Source organism: Fundulus heteroclitus, chromosome 1, assembly GCF_011125445.2.
Source record: "Fundulus heteroclitus isolate FHET01 chromosome 1, MU-UCD_Fhet_4.1, whole genome shotgun sequence".
NCBI lineage: Eukaryota > Metazoa > Chordata > Actinopteri > Cyprinodontiformes > Fundulidae > Fundulus > Fundulus heteroclitus.
This window is the reverse complement of record NC_046361.1, coordinates 23,321,567-23,338,923: the sequence shown is the minus strand read 5'-3', so window position 1 is coordinate 23,338,923 and position 17,357 is coordinate 23,321,567. Positions and strand designations below refer to the sequence as shown.

The 17,357-nt window shown below is 41.2% G+C and overlaps 1 protein-coding gene across 2 annotated transcripts; it reads left to right on the top strand.

Annotated features, from left to right (window-relative positions):
* Window positions 1-3,486: 3,486 nt before the first annotated feature.
* kcna2b (potassium voltage-gated channel, shaker-related subfamily, member 2b) lies at window positions 3,487-15,511 on the top strand. 2 transcript variants are annotated; one of them, XM_036138088.1, is made up of 3 exons: window positions 3,487-5,092; window positions 5,974-6,097; window positions 9,155-15,511. In XM_036138088.1, the coding sequence occupies exon 3, from the start codon at window positions 9,274-9,276 to the stop codon at window positions 10,774-10,776; it is 1,503 nt and encodes a 500-aa protein (XP_035993981.1). In that variant the 5' UTR covers window positions 3,487-5,092; window positions 5,974-6,097; window positions 9,155-9,273; the 3' UTR covers window positions 10,777-15,511. The 2 variants fall into 2 exon arrangements, with proteins under 2 accessions (XP_035993981.1, XP_035993974.1); XM_036138081.1 differs by having other exon boundaries at window positions 3,487-6,097.
* The last annotated feature ends 1,846 nt before the right edge of the window (window positions 15,512-17,357 follow it).

The window sequence follows — 17,357 nt, the reverse complement described above, 5'->3', positions numbered from 1 at the left end:
TCTACGTCATCATCTGGTTCATAAACAGGACAGTTTCTGTGGCTATGTTGTCTGGAATCACACAAGCAGCTATCATATCACATGCCCTTTCTGGGTTATCTCTGAGTCTGCAAAGGCACAGAAACCAGGCCTTCAGCATCCTTATGGTAATCTCAACCCTGGCTTGTGTCCTGCTGTGATCCATGTTGTAACCATGCTGCTCAGGCTCAGGGAAAGGGGTCAGCAAACAGGGGTACCCTCTGTCCCTGAGAAGGTAACCGTTGTACTCTGCTAGAATGATAAAAGGATACAGTTTACATTTTGTTGACTCAAGAAAAATGCACAGACCCAGGCCACTTGGTGTCCACATTGCTGATTATGTGGGCTGCATCACATGTGATCTTCACAGCACAAAATTATGATAAGCTGCAATCTAAGGCCAACCCGCACATGGAAAAACCTCCTTTTCATATTACCTCCTTCATTTAGTGAAGGAGCAGTTATACGAATGTGAGTGCCATCCATGCAAACACTTATGTCTGGGAAACCTGAAATATATAAATAGAAACTTAGTGCTTGAAGTCTCAAAATGTAAACCTGGTTGTGAAAGTATTGTTTTCACTGATAGCTGTCATTCAGTATAATTCTTCTATTAGTCTTGTGGGGCTGTGACTTGGGAACACCACAAAACTAATCAGTCACTGTTTGAGTAATACAGCAACATTCCTGACAGCATAGCCTACATTTACCGCTTTGAACGATGTTCTGCGTCACCTACGTTGTGGGAAAAGCTGCCGTTGACATGAAAACGAAGTGTAGCGCAAAGGATTTGTTCAAAACCGAATGGATGCCCTCATTATGCGAGCGACGTGTGGGGTGAGAATATCCCTAAAATTAAATAGTAACACCTGACAATATATTCCACTTGGACACTCATAAGAGAACTAGGGAAGAGGAACGTGAGGCAATTCGTCCTGGAATTCTTCGGAGAACTCAGTAACAGGAACGTGAGGTTTAATGGAGTCCTAGAAGGCTGAACAGGAGGCGTGAATTGCAGCAATGCCAATGATGACAGGGCAGGAGGTGCAGACGGCAACAAGGATGATGACAGAGCCACAGGTGTAGAAGGCGACAATAATGATCATAGGAGAAAGAGAAGAAGGAGGATTGATGATGACGATGATGATGACGATGACGATGACGATGATGATGATGATGATGATGATGATGATGATGATGACCACGACGACGATGACATAACCAGAGAGGTGCCTTTGACATCAATGAAGCTGATGATGGAGCTGGAGATGAAAATGTTGGTGGTGAGACTAAAGGTTGTACAGTGAAACTTCCTGATGCTGCTGCAGAGAGGGAGGGAAGTATTGCATCTGAAACCCACGAGGATGTGGAAGCTGCTTTATGCTGAAGATAGTAGAGTGGTGGCAAGTTGAGGCTTGATGGTCCTCTGAGGAGACGTGGAGCAGACTCAAGTGCTCTAAGAAGATGTGGAGCAGGCTGAGCTGGATTCGGGAGATGTAAAGTGGGCTCAGCTGCCCTCAGGACATGTGAAGCAAGCTCAGCTGCTCTCAAAGGATTAGGAGCAGGCTCTGGTCCAAGAGGCACGCTCTGAAGCAGACCACAGAAGTAAGAAGCAGCAGATGGGGTTGAAAAAGTCTGGGCTTGGGAACGCAGAGGAGTGACCCGTGACAATAAGCCAGTCTGGGCCCTGAAAGTATGAGATGAGATCAGAAACACAAAAGCTGGGGTGAAGGCATTGGCCATATTCTCTATAACAGGAGAATCGCAACGCCAAAGGCCACCTCCTAGTGGAAGGTTTGCCAATCTCAAGTCCCCTGAGGTGATCACAAATTCAGAGGCTTCTCAAATCTGGAAAATTATTCTCTGACTCCACCGACAATACTCCCGAAGGTGTGCTAGTTGTGTGAAATTGCAGAGCAGCTGAGGTACAAGGTAGGGAGGAATGGTGAGGATGGGAGACCAATTAACACAGATGAGCTGACCAGAGAGGCAAAGAAACAGTAAATAAAGAGCAAAATGAGAAATGACAACCTAAGGGGGAAAAAAACTAGAATACACCAGGAATGGAACACAGGAATACACTAAGAAACTAACGACAAGGAATATCTAATAAGGAAATATTGATCATAATTAAGACAAACAAGCCTAACACCCAAGGATCATAACAGTTTGTGCGTACACTTTATCCACCTGCACTGATTGGCAGATGGCATGAATCACAAAAGTAAAGGTTCTGTCATATAAGTTAGTTTTGTAAATGAAAGTATGACAAATCCTTGAGGAACATTAATTGTTTTAATATCAGGGACTCAGGGCTTTATACACAAAATAAAACCTGTAATTGTTTGACTTCCTAAATGCCATACAAAAATGACTAGCTTAAAGGTTTTTAATTAGGGCCTTGCAAAGGTATCCATAGCCCTTGAGTTTATTTTTTATTTTATTTATTTATTTAATTTTACATTTGTTACATTACAACACCAAACTTCATTGTAATTAGTTTGGTCACTATTCTGCCCACCCCCTCAAATTAGAAGAGACTGGCATGACTTCAGAACAACCAAAGCTTGGCCATCCACTTACATTGACTGACCAGGCAAGGAGAGGATACAGTGGCGCCTCTAGAAATATTTTGTAGGGGTGGCCATATGGAGCCACTTAAACTCTTGGGGTGGCACTGAAACTAAACGTTGTAATTGCAGGATGATTTTATTCTACTGTTGTAGTAAAGCTGCATGTAGAAAACTATCTCAAAGACTTAAGTAAATGCCTACTGATATATTTTGCTTTATTGTTTGATTTTTAATATTACTGATGATCTAATGCGCATAGACCAATAACAGTACAGTTAATGTTTTTGAGTTGAACAACCATTCCTCTTTATTCTGTAATTATATTTACAATAAGATGTACCTTTTATACATTTTTTGGAAAACAAAACAATTACTAGGGGAAAGTAGATACTGGCAGATACAAATAAAAGAGCGATAGAATGTCAGGAAGAGCGGCTGCCTTGCTGGCTGTGCATAATGTGATGCTAGAACAATTTACACTGGCGAGTGGGGTGGCCAGTGGGGGGGGACCAGGACATGACACGGGGGGCCATGGCCACCCCTGGCCACCACCTAGTGGCGCCCCTGAGAGGATATATCAGAGAAACACACAGAATCCACATGATAGCGGAGCTTCCCCTAGAAAACTGGCTTAGCTAGTTACATATTTTAAAGTAAAATAAATTAACACAAATAAAACTGTGCAAACACGGAATCAACAAACCGATCCATTCAAGGCCAAAGAATAGAAACAAAGAACTCCTCTTCTACTATTTGTAGGACAGACTGCATGTTGGATCAGCACATGCAATCTGACTGGGATTTTCAAATAAGTCTTCTAGAGCCATCTAGTAGTCTATCTCAGCCATAGAGGGTCAATTTATTTGATTGTATTGTTTACTTTTGCGTGCTGCCATCTTAAAGCGACACACCCAACAAAACATAACTAGGAACACCACAAAAAAGCCACAACTATAAAACGTGTATCTAATGCTGAATTGCATAAAAATGTTTTACTATTAAACCATCATAACACTAGTGCGAGCAATAGTGTTTTTATTTTCATCTACAAAAGTACGAGTAAAAAAACATGCTACATTGTACTTGGTCGTGAAGAGCCACCCTCTAAAAGTATGTATCCAAAGTATCCAATGTTCTTGACCCATTCTACTTGACATGTCACATTATTCGAAAAAGTTGGTTGCATAGACAGGTAGAGACTGTGCTGTGGTTTTGAAGGTCAGAGATACGAAAAAGACTCCTGACCCATGACTCCCTGTGTTACCATAGAGAGTCATGTGGAAGAAGATGCTTAGGTCTGATGAGACCAAAATTGGGCTAGATCCAAAGTGCTAAGTATGGCAGATAACCAGCACTGAAAATAAGTCCTGTATATAATATACCCATTAAGAATCACAGTGGTGGATTCCTTATGCAATGGGGATGTTTTTTTTCTCAGCAGGTACAGGAAGGCTGGTTGAAATTGATGGACAGAAGATTAATTTTTCTAAATACAGAACATTTCTGCGGGAAAAAATGATTAGAGGCTTCAAGACTTAACTTGAAGCCTGTAATAGGTCGAGGTTCACCTTTCAGAAGCACAATGCTCCTAAACATATACAGCAATAATATAAAAAGGTATAATAATATAACAATTTGCATTTAAGCTTATCCATACATCAGATGTCCATATTATGATCAGTCAATCTGGTGGAAGCTGAGCTATTCTGAACAAAAGATTGGGAAGATGTTGAAAGTTGTTAGAGACACACAAGACTTATAGCTAGAATTGCAGAAAATAATAATGCAAAGTATCAACTCAAAGGGACTGAATGCAGTTACATTCCACACTTTTCCAATCATCAATTGTGTTCAAAATCATGCTTTTAAAAGCAGTTAAAGTTCAAGACGTATACATATTCGTAAAATAAATGCATTAGTATAGGCAGTTGATTTGAAGTGAAAAGAGCAAGATAAAACCCATCTTTTTAGTCTCTTGCCATCAGGTTATTAACTTCCATCTGTTGCAACATCAGCCAAGGTGCATGGCTACTGCATTTGATACATATTCGCCGCTTTCTCATATTTCCGTCTCTGGACTTGTTTCGCTCTGCAGACGCGCGTGTTTTTTCCCACGCTGCAACGGGCGACGCTTCCTCTTTAATGTGAGCCACCGAGGACGGGAGAGTCGGGGAAGGGGGAGCGCAGAGGGATAGGGCGAGGCGCGCAAGAAGCTTTTAGTATGCGCTGCAATGCCCAACTGCAGCCCACTCATCTCAACTATGATGGATTAGGGCGACATATGAGAAACTAGAAGACGAGCCGGCGGTTTAAAAAAAAAAAAAAAAAAACAAGATAGTCGTGATGAAAAAACATAGTCGCTCTTCAGATTGGGCAAATGATTGCTAAGGAGGACAGAGACTAAGGAGCAGAAGAAGAACGACCTGAAGGCAACTCAAAAAGAAGATACAAACTGGATTAAAAAAAAAAATCCATGCGTCTGCGCAACGAGAAAAATCCCGGTGAATTCCTGCATGCGATCCTCTCTGAAGCAACCCTGTAGTGCGAAGATAATGCTATGCTGCTTTGTTTAGTGCATGGAGACTGTTGTGGCTGTCCTTCCACACAGGATGGGGCTGCAAATGGCTTGAGCATGTCTGGCACCTGTCGTTCCAAAACTAATCCGAGTTTACCAAACAAGATGTCCTTTAATGTTATGGTTATCCCAGATGCATGAACCTACCCGGCTGCTTTATCTTAAAAGTGATGGGGTGGGGAGAATCGTCCTTATTAGCGATTAAATACGTCATTGGAGGATTGCGTGTCAGCTGAATTGGTTGTGAACATAAGCATCCGCTTGTTATGTGCATCACTTGTGATTTGTCATGGATATTTCCAATCAGAATAAAAAAAAAAAAGATGGTGAAATGTACGTTGGGCTGGGTTAAAAAAAATCATAATTGAAGAGTTAATAAATTGAAGAGTTAAATAAACGCCGCGCAGGCGAAACATGTTTGGGGAGCAAACAGGTGATTGCGCCTATATCCGCTGGAGCATGGGTGTCTGAATGAAAAATGCTGCCAGCAGCTCTTCCTGCTCAGCCTGCCTTCCTCAGTAGCCCACCTCTGCTGATGAGGGGCTACAGAGGATCACCTTGGCTGTTGCCGCCTGCCGCGTCGGCATGTTGTTCTGGAGAAAGAGAGAGAGAGAGAGAGAGAGAAAGAGGGGTCCGCTTTTGCTGATGACAGCATTTTCAGACGATCCTGAGTGAAATCACCTTTCCCAGCGTCACCCAGCCACACAGCTTCAGTCTGTAGTACTTATTTGCCCAGCATGTTTCTGTTGGACGCAGAGACTAGGGGGGTATATCCTGCATCCTCACACCTTGTCCCCCCTCCTGTAGTCCCGCTGCTGCCTTGATGCAGAGGCGGAGTCATCTGGGGACTGAAAACTCTTCAAATACGGGCCCATCTGTCAGGAGGGGATTACTTTGGACCAAGCTCTTCACCTGAGCCATTGTCATCCAGGTATATTCCTGTTAACAAACAATATAATTGCAAGTAGGCTATATAGGGACACGCTTCTGATTTTAATCAGACACACTAATAGAAGCTGAAATGACAAATTGCATGAATTTGATTTGGGCAGAGATTATTCAGTTCTTCATTTACAGCTATAGATAATGTAGCTTTTAGTCGTTTGTACGTGCGTGACAACCAAAGGTAAAAAACTTGAGCTTTTAAAAGGTGTCTGATTTTTAAAAGGCTGTTTTGGGTGAGTTTCTAATACAAAAACACAAAAAATCACTCTAATCCATGAAAATTGCTAAATAGTTCGTAACTTCAAATTATTGTATATGACAGACTGTATAGTGAAATCAACAGGACTATAACCAGCAATGTGACTCAAACCTCCAGTCTGCCTTAAACAAATTGGTCAAATTCCAATTACCGTATTTTTCAGACTATAAGACACACTTAAAATCCTTAAATGTTCTTAAAAATTGTTGCCGCACTTTATAATCCGGTGCACCTTATATATGATTAAAGTTGTTCTTACTGACCAACTTTATGTGGTACAATGCGCACAAAAATCTGTTCAAATGTTTAAGTACGACTTTGGTAAGCAATGAAGCCGCTCTGCTCAATGGCTATTTGGAGAATTACAGTACACTGTGTCACAGACCCCTGAGCTGTCTACAAGACTGCCTGACTATAATGTCGAAACTAGAAATGCATTCATGTAAAGGCCCCCACATGCTCGGGCGTAGTTCACTCCGCTGAGATCGGCTCGTATTCCAGGTGTACTAAGGGTGGACTCTGTGCGAGCTCCGCGCAGACGTGTCACACTATACATTTCTCGGAGGCAAGAAGTCTTCACATCAGACTGTTTTATATGTGACACTGAGCTTGTTACACTGAGCTGCTCCAAGCAGGCAGCTACAAGGACGTGCAGCATCACAGTCCCTCTCTGTTCTCACTGACAGGTGTGCGGTGGGAGCCTGCTGGAAAAGAAATGGCTCTAGGTGCTCAGCTAGCTAATCACACATTTTACCATCCGTTTCGCCGCTTCGTCCCGCTGACAGAAAGTGTGGGAATTGTAGGAATTTGCCACAAGAAATGTAGGCAACAGTACGCTTGACTATGAAGGGTAAAACGTCTGAGCAGCTCACAGTATGAGCACAGTACGTCCGAGTATGTAGGAGCATTTAGACATCCCGCACCTGGAGTACTCGCTAGCAACAATAAACCTAGTAAGTTAATTCAATATATAAGTTAAGTTTATTTTAGCATTTTGTTAGAAACAGGGCAGTGTAGTCCAACTGCTCTGTCCTCCCAACAGAGACGGGTAGCTCTCCCTCTCTCTGAGGAGAGAGCTGTGTATGTGAAGAGGCGGAGTGATATTACACACTTGGAAAGAATATTTAGTGTGCCTAATAATCTGGTGTGCCTTATATTTATACACACATAGACACGTTAATTCACTGTGCGCCTTTTGGTCTGAAAAATACGGTAGTATTTGAAATGTAAGCCACTTTACTGACTATTTAATAAGATAATTTAAGTGGCTTGTTTTTTCCTCCCATGCTATAAAGATACATTAGAAATTAGTCCTGGAGGCACTTTAAATTGCTGAAATTGTAGTAAACCTTTAAAATATATTCTTAATAGGTGACATAATTTTCCCCCTACTTTAGAAAAAAAACCTTCAGTGAGTTTAAAATGAAAAAAAGCCTTGGTAAGCCTGTTTTTCCATGGCGCTTGTTTGCAGCATAATATGCCACCCATGTTAAGAACTACCAAAGGCTTAAACGTCTCAGTTTGCAAGCAATGTTCATATTAGTATTAGTGCTCTCCCCAAATTTGGATACAGTGATTTTAAATTAAGGTGGCATGCAAACAATTTCCCTAACAATCACAACTGAAACGAAAATCATTTGTGACATGTTTGAGTTTAGCACTAGCACTGTCTTTTAAACTGGATTCTTGTTTTTTAAATCTATTCTAAGAAGGTGGCATGTAATCAGTTTCCCTGACAACCGTTCCCAACAACCGTATCCAGGTTGAGATGTCCAGCTAGCTAGCAAATCTGAATTTAGCATTAGGCTGTAGTCCTTAAGTTGAATACATATTTTAGTTTTGCTCCAGCACAGAAACTTTTACAACCATGAGGCTTGTGGTAGTGTTTAACATTTGCTAAGTTGACATTTTAATTCACAACGATGCCTAAACATGTCAGCCTTACTGTCCTTTACTGAACACCACACACCGCAGACTAACAGTTGAACTAACATCTTATGTTAAAGTCTGATAAAAACGTTTAGGTAAGATGTGTCAAAATAGAGAAGTCGAGGTTGTTAGAACCATTCAACATTACATTTGCAGTACTAACCTGCTGGAATCACATTTAAAGAATTGTATTTGCTACTACTTAATGTCACTCATAATTCCTTTTTATCGTGCACTGGTGCTTTTCTTTCTTGAATGTGCTCTAAGGTAAGCTTCATAACAGGCTTAATTGAGCATGACATCTTAAAGGCAATGTCAACTACCTCCTTAACGTAATTGAATTATAAACCGATGGAAACTTAAGTTTCACATTATCTTGTAATCCCTCTTGTTTTTGAGAAGAATGCCAGTCACATTGCTTATACATAATGGGAGATTCCATCTCTGAAAATGTGAGGAGCACTCATCTTATAATCAGATCTGCTTGTTGTAATTGCACCCTGCAGGAGTGGATACAGGATTATGGTGAGCGTATTGATCCTGCTGGGTGCTCCTATGAGAGAGAACTCCTAACCTAATACTAAAACCCAGTGGAGTCAAGGAGACTCCAGTGGTTCAACCCCTAAACTCTGCTTTGTCTACTACCCCGCTGTGTATCTGTAGGGAGGCCTTAAAATAGCATTTCTTGGAAATCTTGGCAATTCTCGAGCAAGTAGTTGGTCTATGTACTGATTTAAAATTCAGAAAATGCATTCTGTTTGAATGTAAGCTTCTGTTTTCATTGACTACTAAATGCAGTGTTGAGCAACACGTTGTCACATTATTTCAGCCTTCCTCTCCTTTCTGTCCCCTTAGCCCTTTTTGCAGGCAGATCTGCCTGTGCCTGATCGTACAAGTGTGCAGAGCTTTCACATCTCCGCGGCCCTCCGTGGGCCCAACCTTTCTGAAAACTGCAGGCCCCATCTTCTTCCGCCATGACGGTCGCCAGCAGCGATCCTGCGGACGAAGCAGCGACGCATTCAGGTCAGCCTCACGATCAGTACGAGCCGGAGCCGGACCACGAGTGTTGCGAGAGGGTTGTCATCAACATCTCAGGCTTGCGCTTTGAGACTCAGCTGAAGACTCTCTCTCAGTTTCCAGATACCCTGCTGGGTGATCCTAAGAAAAGGATGAGATATTTTGATCCCCTTCGAAATGAGTATTTCTTTGACCGGAATCGACCGAGTTTCGATGCCATCCTGTACTATTACCAGTCCGGAGGGAGGCTTCGCCGGCCCGTCAATGTGACTCTGGACATATTTTCTGAGGAGATCCGATTTTATGAGTTAGGTGAGGAGGCCATGGAGATTTTCAGAGAGGATGAAGGTTTCATAAAGGAGGAGGAGCGACCACTGCCAGAAAATGAGTTCCAGAGACAAGTGTGGCTTTTGTTTGAATACCCAGAGAGCTCAGGTCCAGCTCGAATCATTGCCATCATCTCTGTCATGGTGATTCTAATATCGATCGTAAGCTTCTGCCTGGAGACACTGCCACTTTTCCGAAATGAAGATGAGGAGATGTACAATTACCCACTGCAGTCCATGTCCAACTCCACCTCTACATATGACCCCTCAGCATATTTTACAGATCCTTTCTTCATTGTGGAGACCCTCTGTATCATCTGGTTTTCGTTTGAATTCCTGGTTAGATTCTTTGCTTGTCCAAGCAAAGCTGGATTTTTCGGCAACATCATGAACATCATAGATATTGTGGCAATCATCCCGTACTTCATCACCCTGGGCACAGAGCTTGCAGAGAGGCCAGAAGACAGCCAGGCTGGCCAGCAGGCCATGTCCTTGGCCATCCTCCGTGTCATTCGTCTTGTAAGGGTTTTTCGCATCTTCAAACTCTCCCGTCACTCTAAGGGGCTCCAGATCTTAGGACAGACTCTAAAGGCCAGTATGCGTGAGCTGGGCCTCCTTATCTTTTTCCTATTTATTGGTGTAATTCTCTTCTCTAGCGCCGTCTACTTTGCAGAAGCAGATGAGCCGGATTCACAGTTTAGCAGCATCCCCGAAGCCTTTTGGTGGGCAGTGGTTTCCATGACCACCGTAGGCTATGGAGACATGGTACCGACAACTATTGGAGGAAAAATCGTGGGCTCTCTCTGTGCTATCGCTGGTGTGCTGACTATTGCCTTGCCCGTGCCTGTTATCGTATCAAATTTCAACTACTTCTACCACAGAGAGACAGAGGGCGAGGAGCAAGCACAGTATCTGAACATCCCAAGTGTGCCTAAAGCCAGTTCCGCCGATGATCTGAAGAAGAGCGGCCGAAGTGGGAGTGGATCCACCCTCAGTAAGTCTGACTATGTTGAGATCCAGGAGCCTGTTAACCACAACACTGAGGACTTCAGACCAGAAGGCAAGAAAACAGGAAACTGCACTCTGGTCAACACTAATTACGTAAACATCACTAAGATGCGTACGGATGTATAATGTGACTTGCTATGTATGGTCAATCATTGCTGGCATAGAGCATAGCAGGAAGTTGAATTTGTGCCTCTCTCTGCACATGAAATTTAGTACCAAGTATTAGAACACAGAACAAAATGAGAGCGAGAGGAACTGACGCGAAGTGTTGGTGGAGAAGATCATATGTTCTCCTATCATACTAATTAAACAGCGCACATCGTAAAACTGCCAGTCATCTTGTTTAGGGCATTTTCCTGTCTGCATGGAATTAGTCTTACAGTATAAACACTTTGTAACAGTGGTTGTCCTGCTTGGATCAGTAGCCAACTAGTAGCCAAATCAATGATAATTCATTATAGCAACATAAAGGGACCACTAGTATGTACTATATAGCTTAAACTGCTCCAGAAAAAATGGACAGTAAAGATAATTTTGGTGTTAGCTTTTTTTTATAAATTTGTAACCTAGCTTGTAATTACAAAAGGCCTTTCTTGAGCATTCATGGGCAGCTTTAATCCGCTCCTCTAGCTGCCGAGGCCCTGATTCAAACAAAGACACAATCACAAATATTTTGTTTGGAATATCCTCATATGAGCAGCAGCAGAGAGAGAGAGTGAGACAGGATGTTATAATTGTGAGTTTTTTTTTTTTTTTTTTGTCCAATTTAATGCATTCAGAATCCATCCCTTGGCTTTGTCACTTCCAGCATAAGCTAGAGGTAGTGTGGTAAAGAGCAATTGTATGGCTAATTTGGGCTGATAATCAAACCAACTCCCACAAGCAGAAGAGTAAAAGAAATGTGCCTCTGACCAATGAAAAAGCTTAGTTTGTATATTTTTTATTTTTTTTATTGCGTTAGATAGATCTCTCATTTGGAAAATATTTTGACTGTATTGCTCAGAGTGACTGCCTGTTTATTCATTTTCTGTGACTGTAGGGGAGAGTGGGGCAGAATTTAACATGCTCTTCTTTGCTTCTATGGTCAATTATATTCTTTTTTATTTCAACGTATTCAATTTTTCATGCTACAAATGAACATTCGAGTTCTGTTCTAGAAACGTACTGTTTTTTTTGGGGTTTTTTTACACATAACTGAAAGACAGAAATTACACAACTTACCCAATAGGTGCTGTAAATTGTTCTGCAAATCTCCTTGGTTTTAATCGGGAGCTGTCTGAAAATTCGAGGGCATTTTTATCAGACATTGTCTACAAAATGACTGGAAGTACACACCACTTCACCCGCAGCGACTACATAAAATGTCTGTTTCAAATAACCTGTTAGGACTTGCCCCATACTCACCAAGCTATAAATGTCCGTGAAGTTAGATTTTGACACCACTGCCAACATAAATCTTTGTTGTTCTGGACTTCGTATCATTCCAAGTTAGAAAGAGATTAAGGAGGAAACTTTGATATATTCTGTACTTTACCTTGACGCTGATGAAAGCAGATAAATATCATATGTGTGATTTTGGGTATTTATGCTATTGCCCTCAAAGCTATTGCTTTAAGAACTACGTACAAAATAATGAGGAGGTCGAGCAAGATTACTCAGTGTGATAATGTCCTTCATTTACCTGCAGTGTCAGCTTTTTGTTGTTAGAGTGTAAGAAACAATGTTTATTGATGATTTACACAGAAGCTTTCAGCAGCACTGTAGCCGCAGTGGAAAATAATGACACTAATTATTTGACTTTATGTAACGTTTAGTCCATCATACCTAATTTCCCCCACAATTTCTCTCCCAAGCAATAAATCCAAATTAGTGGACTACCTTATTCTGGAACAAATCACATTTAGGCATCTATTTCCTGTTATACAGATGTAAGATACCATGTTGGTTAGTTAGTTAGTGTATCTTAGGCTGCAAAAACATACGCCAATGAGGCATAACATAATAACCACTGACAGGAGAAGTGAATAACACGGGGTTTCGTCTCTGTGGCACCTGTTTGCGAGAGGTATATATTAGGCAACAAGAGAACATTTCTCCTAAAAGTTAAGGTGTTAGAAGCAAGAAAAACGTGGCATTCATAATGACTGAAGTGAGTTTTGACAAGGGCCCAGTTGTGATGGCTCGTGCAGCTTCTGAGGGCTGTTCTGGTCTGTGGTGGTCAGTAACTAAAAAAAGTGGTTCACTGAAGGATCAACGGTGAACCAGTGAAGAGAATGTGCAATGCAGGCTGATCCAACAGATGAGCAGTTGTAGCTCAGTTTGCAGACAGCTTGTGTGCTGCTTATGCAGGCCAGCCTCTCGTAAGAAACAATTTGGCACGTACCCCAAGTCTGCATGAATTTTATGTTGCACATTTGTTTGTTTTGTTATACACAAGGTGAAGTTAATAGATTTCCATTTTCAGTACTGGCCAGTCAATGAGCTGGACGTCCTTCTCCTTTACAGTTTGTTTCTTGGTTTGAGATCATTACGGCAACGCCACCTCAAAGAAGCTGATGTTGCAGCTGCATGATGTCTTCCCTGCGGTTTGTTCTTCTTTCAAAAGTGCGGAGTGAAAGTTAACCAGAATGAATGAAGATTTAAACATTCTTTTCATTTGTTGTCTAATGAAACCAAAGTCCCCCAGACTCTTGTTGTGAAAGCACCTTTAAAGGATCTACTGCTAACACATTGCTACCAGATACACCGCACACCTTCAGGGGTCTAGCAGAGTCCATGCCTCAACAAGTAAAGGCTGTTTTGCTCACAAAACAGTCCCAAATAGATTTAAATAGATTTAAAAAACTAGAATCCTTATTAGGCCCTAATGTTATGCCTGATTGTTGTATTTATCGCGGTTGTTATCCCAGTGTCCTGTTAGCTCAGCAGCCATTGCATCAGTCTATTAAGCATAAATGTGGTAATGTATTTCAGGCAGGGTTGCTTTTGCTCTTCCTCCTTAACTGAAATTCTTTGTAGGACTGCATGTGTTTAAAAGTTGTAGCATGACCTATGGTGCTTAACATTTGATTATTAAATTGACCTAACTATATTTGAATTGCCCCAGAAGTACTGACACTAGGGTCACAATCCATTTCAGGAGAGAGTGCTGCGCATCAGTGAGTCGCTATGAACCTACGGGTAATTCATGAGAGGAAACAGGGAGAGCATGATAGCTGGTGAATATGGGAATTACAAGTTATTCTGATGTTTAGTCAAGGAGTTTAAAACCACTGCTGGATGTTAGATTCTCATTCTTTTTTTCTCTCTCTGCAATTCAGTGTCATACAGTCTGTCAAAATAAAAGCACAACAGCTACTACCTGCTGCCAGCCTAATGGATGCAATGAGATTCATGGTGGGTCAGTCAAAGTTTTTGCTCAGCTGAGTGTATTATAATGCTCTAAGGAAACGTCTGAGTGCTCCTCTCGCTGACGTACCGCTCCATCAAGCTTGGTGCGCGTAGTGTATCTGTATCTGTGCATGTGTGCGTGTTCAGGGGAGAGCGAGGGAAATGGAAGGCTTTCAGACACACATAAGCCGACCGTTGAGCTTTTAGAGGCAACATTGTAGCTGGCCCTGTTAACTGCAAGCTCAAATGACATCGGTGGTCAGCGCGTTCTAATGTATCCTCGCGTACCATTTCTATCCCGTGTACTGTATAGATACAGCACATGCATATAGTAAATCAAAAATGGGAACACTGAAAGATTGCCCTGTGACTTTCTGGAGGTGTCCTTCACAGGCGTGTGTTGACTGCTGGGACAAGCTAAGGTGTCCGCCAGGGGCCTATATCACAGGAAACGGGAGAAAAATGTCAGGAAGATCTGTCTGATAATGGGGAAAAAAAAAAAAAAAACACTGCCAACACCCCAGTTTCCTTTTTTTTTTCTGTTCACTGTTTTGTGCTTATTTATCTGAACTGTCTGTTGTGGAACTCCTATGTCACTTTAAGCCTGGCCCTGAACACTGCTCTTTCAGTTCTCGTTACCAAGCACACAACTGAAGTGACATGCTGCCAATACAAAACCTTTCTCCCGGAGAATCCAACGGGAGGTGAGGACTGGATGCGAACTGCAGAAAACACCGCCAGAGGATATTTACACACACAAACGGACCATTTGAACGCGTATAGCTTGTGTACTCGTGTGTACATACACTGCCTGTGGGAAATGATTCTAATGGACATGCCTGACCTCAGGATGGAAAACCTATATGTGGCTTTTGCTCAACCTGAAGGCCATAAAGGACTCAAACGTGCTGCTGATGGGGTTGCACTCGCGTAGCCATGCTAATGTATCTAAAACTTGCAGCTGCTTTCGATGATGTCTTCTGTCTGAAAACACGTAAATCTTTTGTCATGTATAGACTCCCTTGTGTTAGGAAACTGAGACATATGCTGCTGATCTAATCCAAATTTAAGGGATATATACTATAAATATATTAGAATTTCTATGAAAACTGAACTAATGTGCTACCAGAAAAAAAAAAATATTTCACCATGTTTGTCTGTTTGAATGTCATCAAATGAAACGCAGCGACTGAGGTTTGTCAAAAATACACACACAGGCCTTGTTCAAATACTTTGTGTCTTAATATGTCTACTTTCTATACCTTGAGCCAACTGTGTGACATTCATGAAAGTATGTTCTTCTGGACCCTGTGACTTCTCAGCCATCTGTGTAACTGCTGTCTTTCACCAGTTTGGCAAATACTGAACCATGAGACACACTGTATTTTGTTGCCTAAAAGAATTATCTGTCTGAATGCTCGCCATGCTCTTTACAGGGATTTTTGATTGACATAAAGATGGTAGTCTGGAATATTTTCAGAGTCCGGTGTCATCATTTCAAAATATTGTAAATTTGGAATATGTAATGGTCTAAATGATGATGTTTTAAAAAATATATATACATATATAAAGGGATAGACGTGTTAAAAAAAAAAAAAAAAAAAAAAAAAAAAAATATATATATATATATATATATATATATATATATATATATATATATATATATATTACTGTTGTTTTTCTTTTCGTGGATTCCACACTGATACATTTTTAACTAGTAAACCGCAATGACTACAAGCAGCCAGGGTTGACCTTTTACACACATGTATCTGCTCTCCCCAAATAACCTTGACAATTTTTTTCTTCTTTGAGTTCAAAGTGATTTTTTTATTTTTTATTATTGGTTGCATCAAATTACATGACCAAATCCAATGTCTGATTGGCTGACCAGTCCTGGAGTCGTCTCAACTGCTGTTACGACTGCCCGCAGAGCTGCTGAGGTCCTCTGCAAAGGGTCACAGCTTGTTCCAAGAGAAGGACGACTCAACGGATGCAGTTCATCAGGCAGTTGGTTTAGAGGTCATGGTTGGATTTTCTGGTGGTTTTGAAAATTTAAATAAATCATCTGTATTAATGTTCAAGACCATCCCAAAAGCTAGATGTTAGCCTTCTTTATCTATTCCAAAACTGCTGTTACAATGATTTTGGGTCTGTTGAGTCCTGCAAGTAGCTAAGGGATATTAATCCAGAAATTCGTGTGGAACAATGTGTAAATCTTAGTCTATATATAATTTGAGCTTGTGTGGGTAAAAAGTAAATAGACCATAAATTCAAACTCCTGCATGTCTTTCATCATTATTCTTGTTTTTAAAGTATATTAAAGTTGTTTGTTAAATCATCAGTCCACTGATGATTCAACAAACAAGTTAGATTAAAAAGATTGATTCAAGTATATCGTTGAAAGCCCCAAATTGATATGACATTCCTGATCGTGATAATGTATGTGTTTGTGTTTCTGACTGCGGCTGTTTGTGTCACCCCCCTCATCTCGTTTCATCCTCCTGCTCCTGCCACTGCTTTTCTTTTGTTTTTCCTTCTTGTTTTCTGTTATAAACGCATCTAACACTTCATTTCCAACAGATTTTTCTCTTGTGTTCATCACCCTCCATCTCGAGCCACTCTGAGCTCTGAGGTAATGCACAGTGGTTGAGCTGATTCTCCTTCCAGACATATAGGTGGAGTGCAGAACTCCCTCTGGACGTCTCAGTTGACCGGGTTCCGGTATGTTAGCAGAGAAAGGCAGTCTAGCAGCTTTCAGGATAACTAATGGGTATTTCTCCACTGATTTATTTTGTTTTTCTAATTATGTACATTAAGAAAATTGCTTTTCCTATGGAATGACATTCTGTATTTAAAGTATGAAAACGCTAAACCCCAGGCAGTGTTCAAATCTTTTAACCAGTATACAAGTTATATCCCACATTTTTGACCGTTTGCATGTTGTGTCATATTGTTCTTTTTTTTTTTTTCAGCGCCCTATACATTTTATATACTTGCTATTACGTAATAATAAATCAAGTACATTTCACTCTGTCAGCTAAACATAAAAGTGACCTCGGGTATAATAAAGATATATTGAACCATATATATCCAGTACAATTTCCAGTCCAGTTTCTTCCCCTCAATCACCCTGATCAACACAAGTGCACTTGTGTGTGCGTGCGTGTGTGTGTGTGTGTGCGTGTGTGTGTGTAATATGAGTCTCTACCCAATAAGCTAAATGAATGCCTGGGAGCACTTTCCCATCGCAGTGAGAACTGATTTACCACCTCATACATAACGCTCTTAATGGTCTTTAAATCTGAACCTTTTTTATA

What these genes read in the sequence shown, in the direction of transcription:
- kcna2b (XM_036138088.1), top strand. Translation starts at nt 9,274, where the DNA reads ATGACGGTCGCCAGCAGCGATCCTGCGGACGAAGCAGCGACGCATTCA.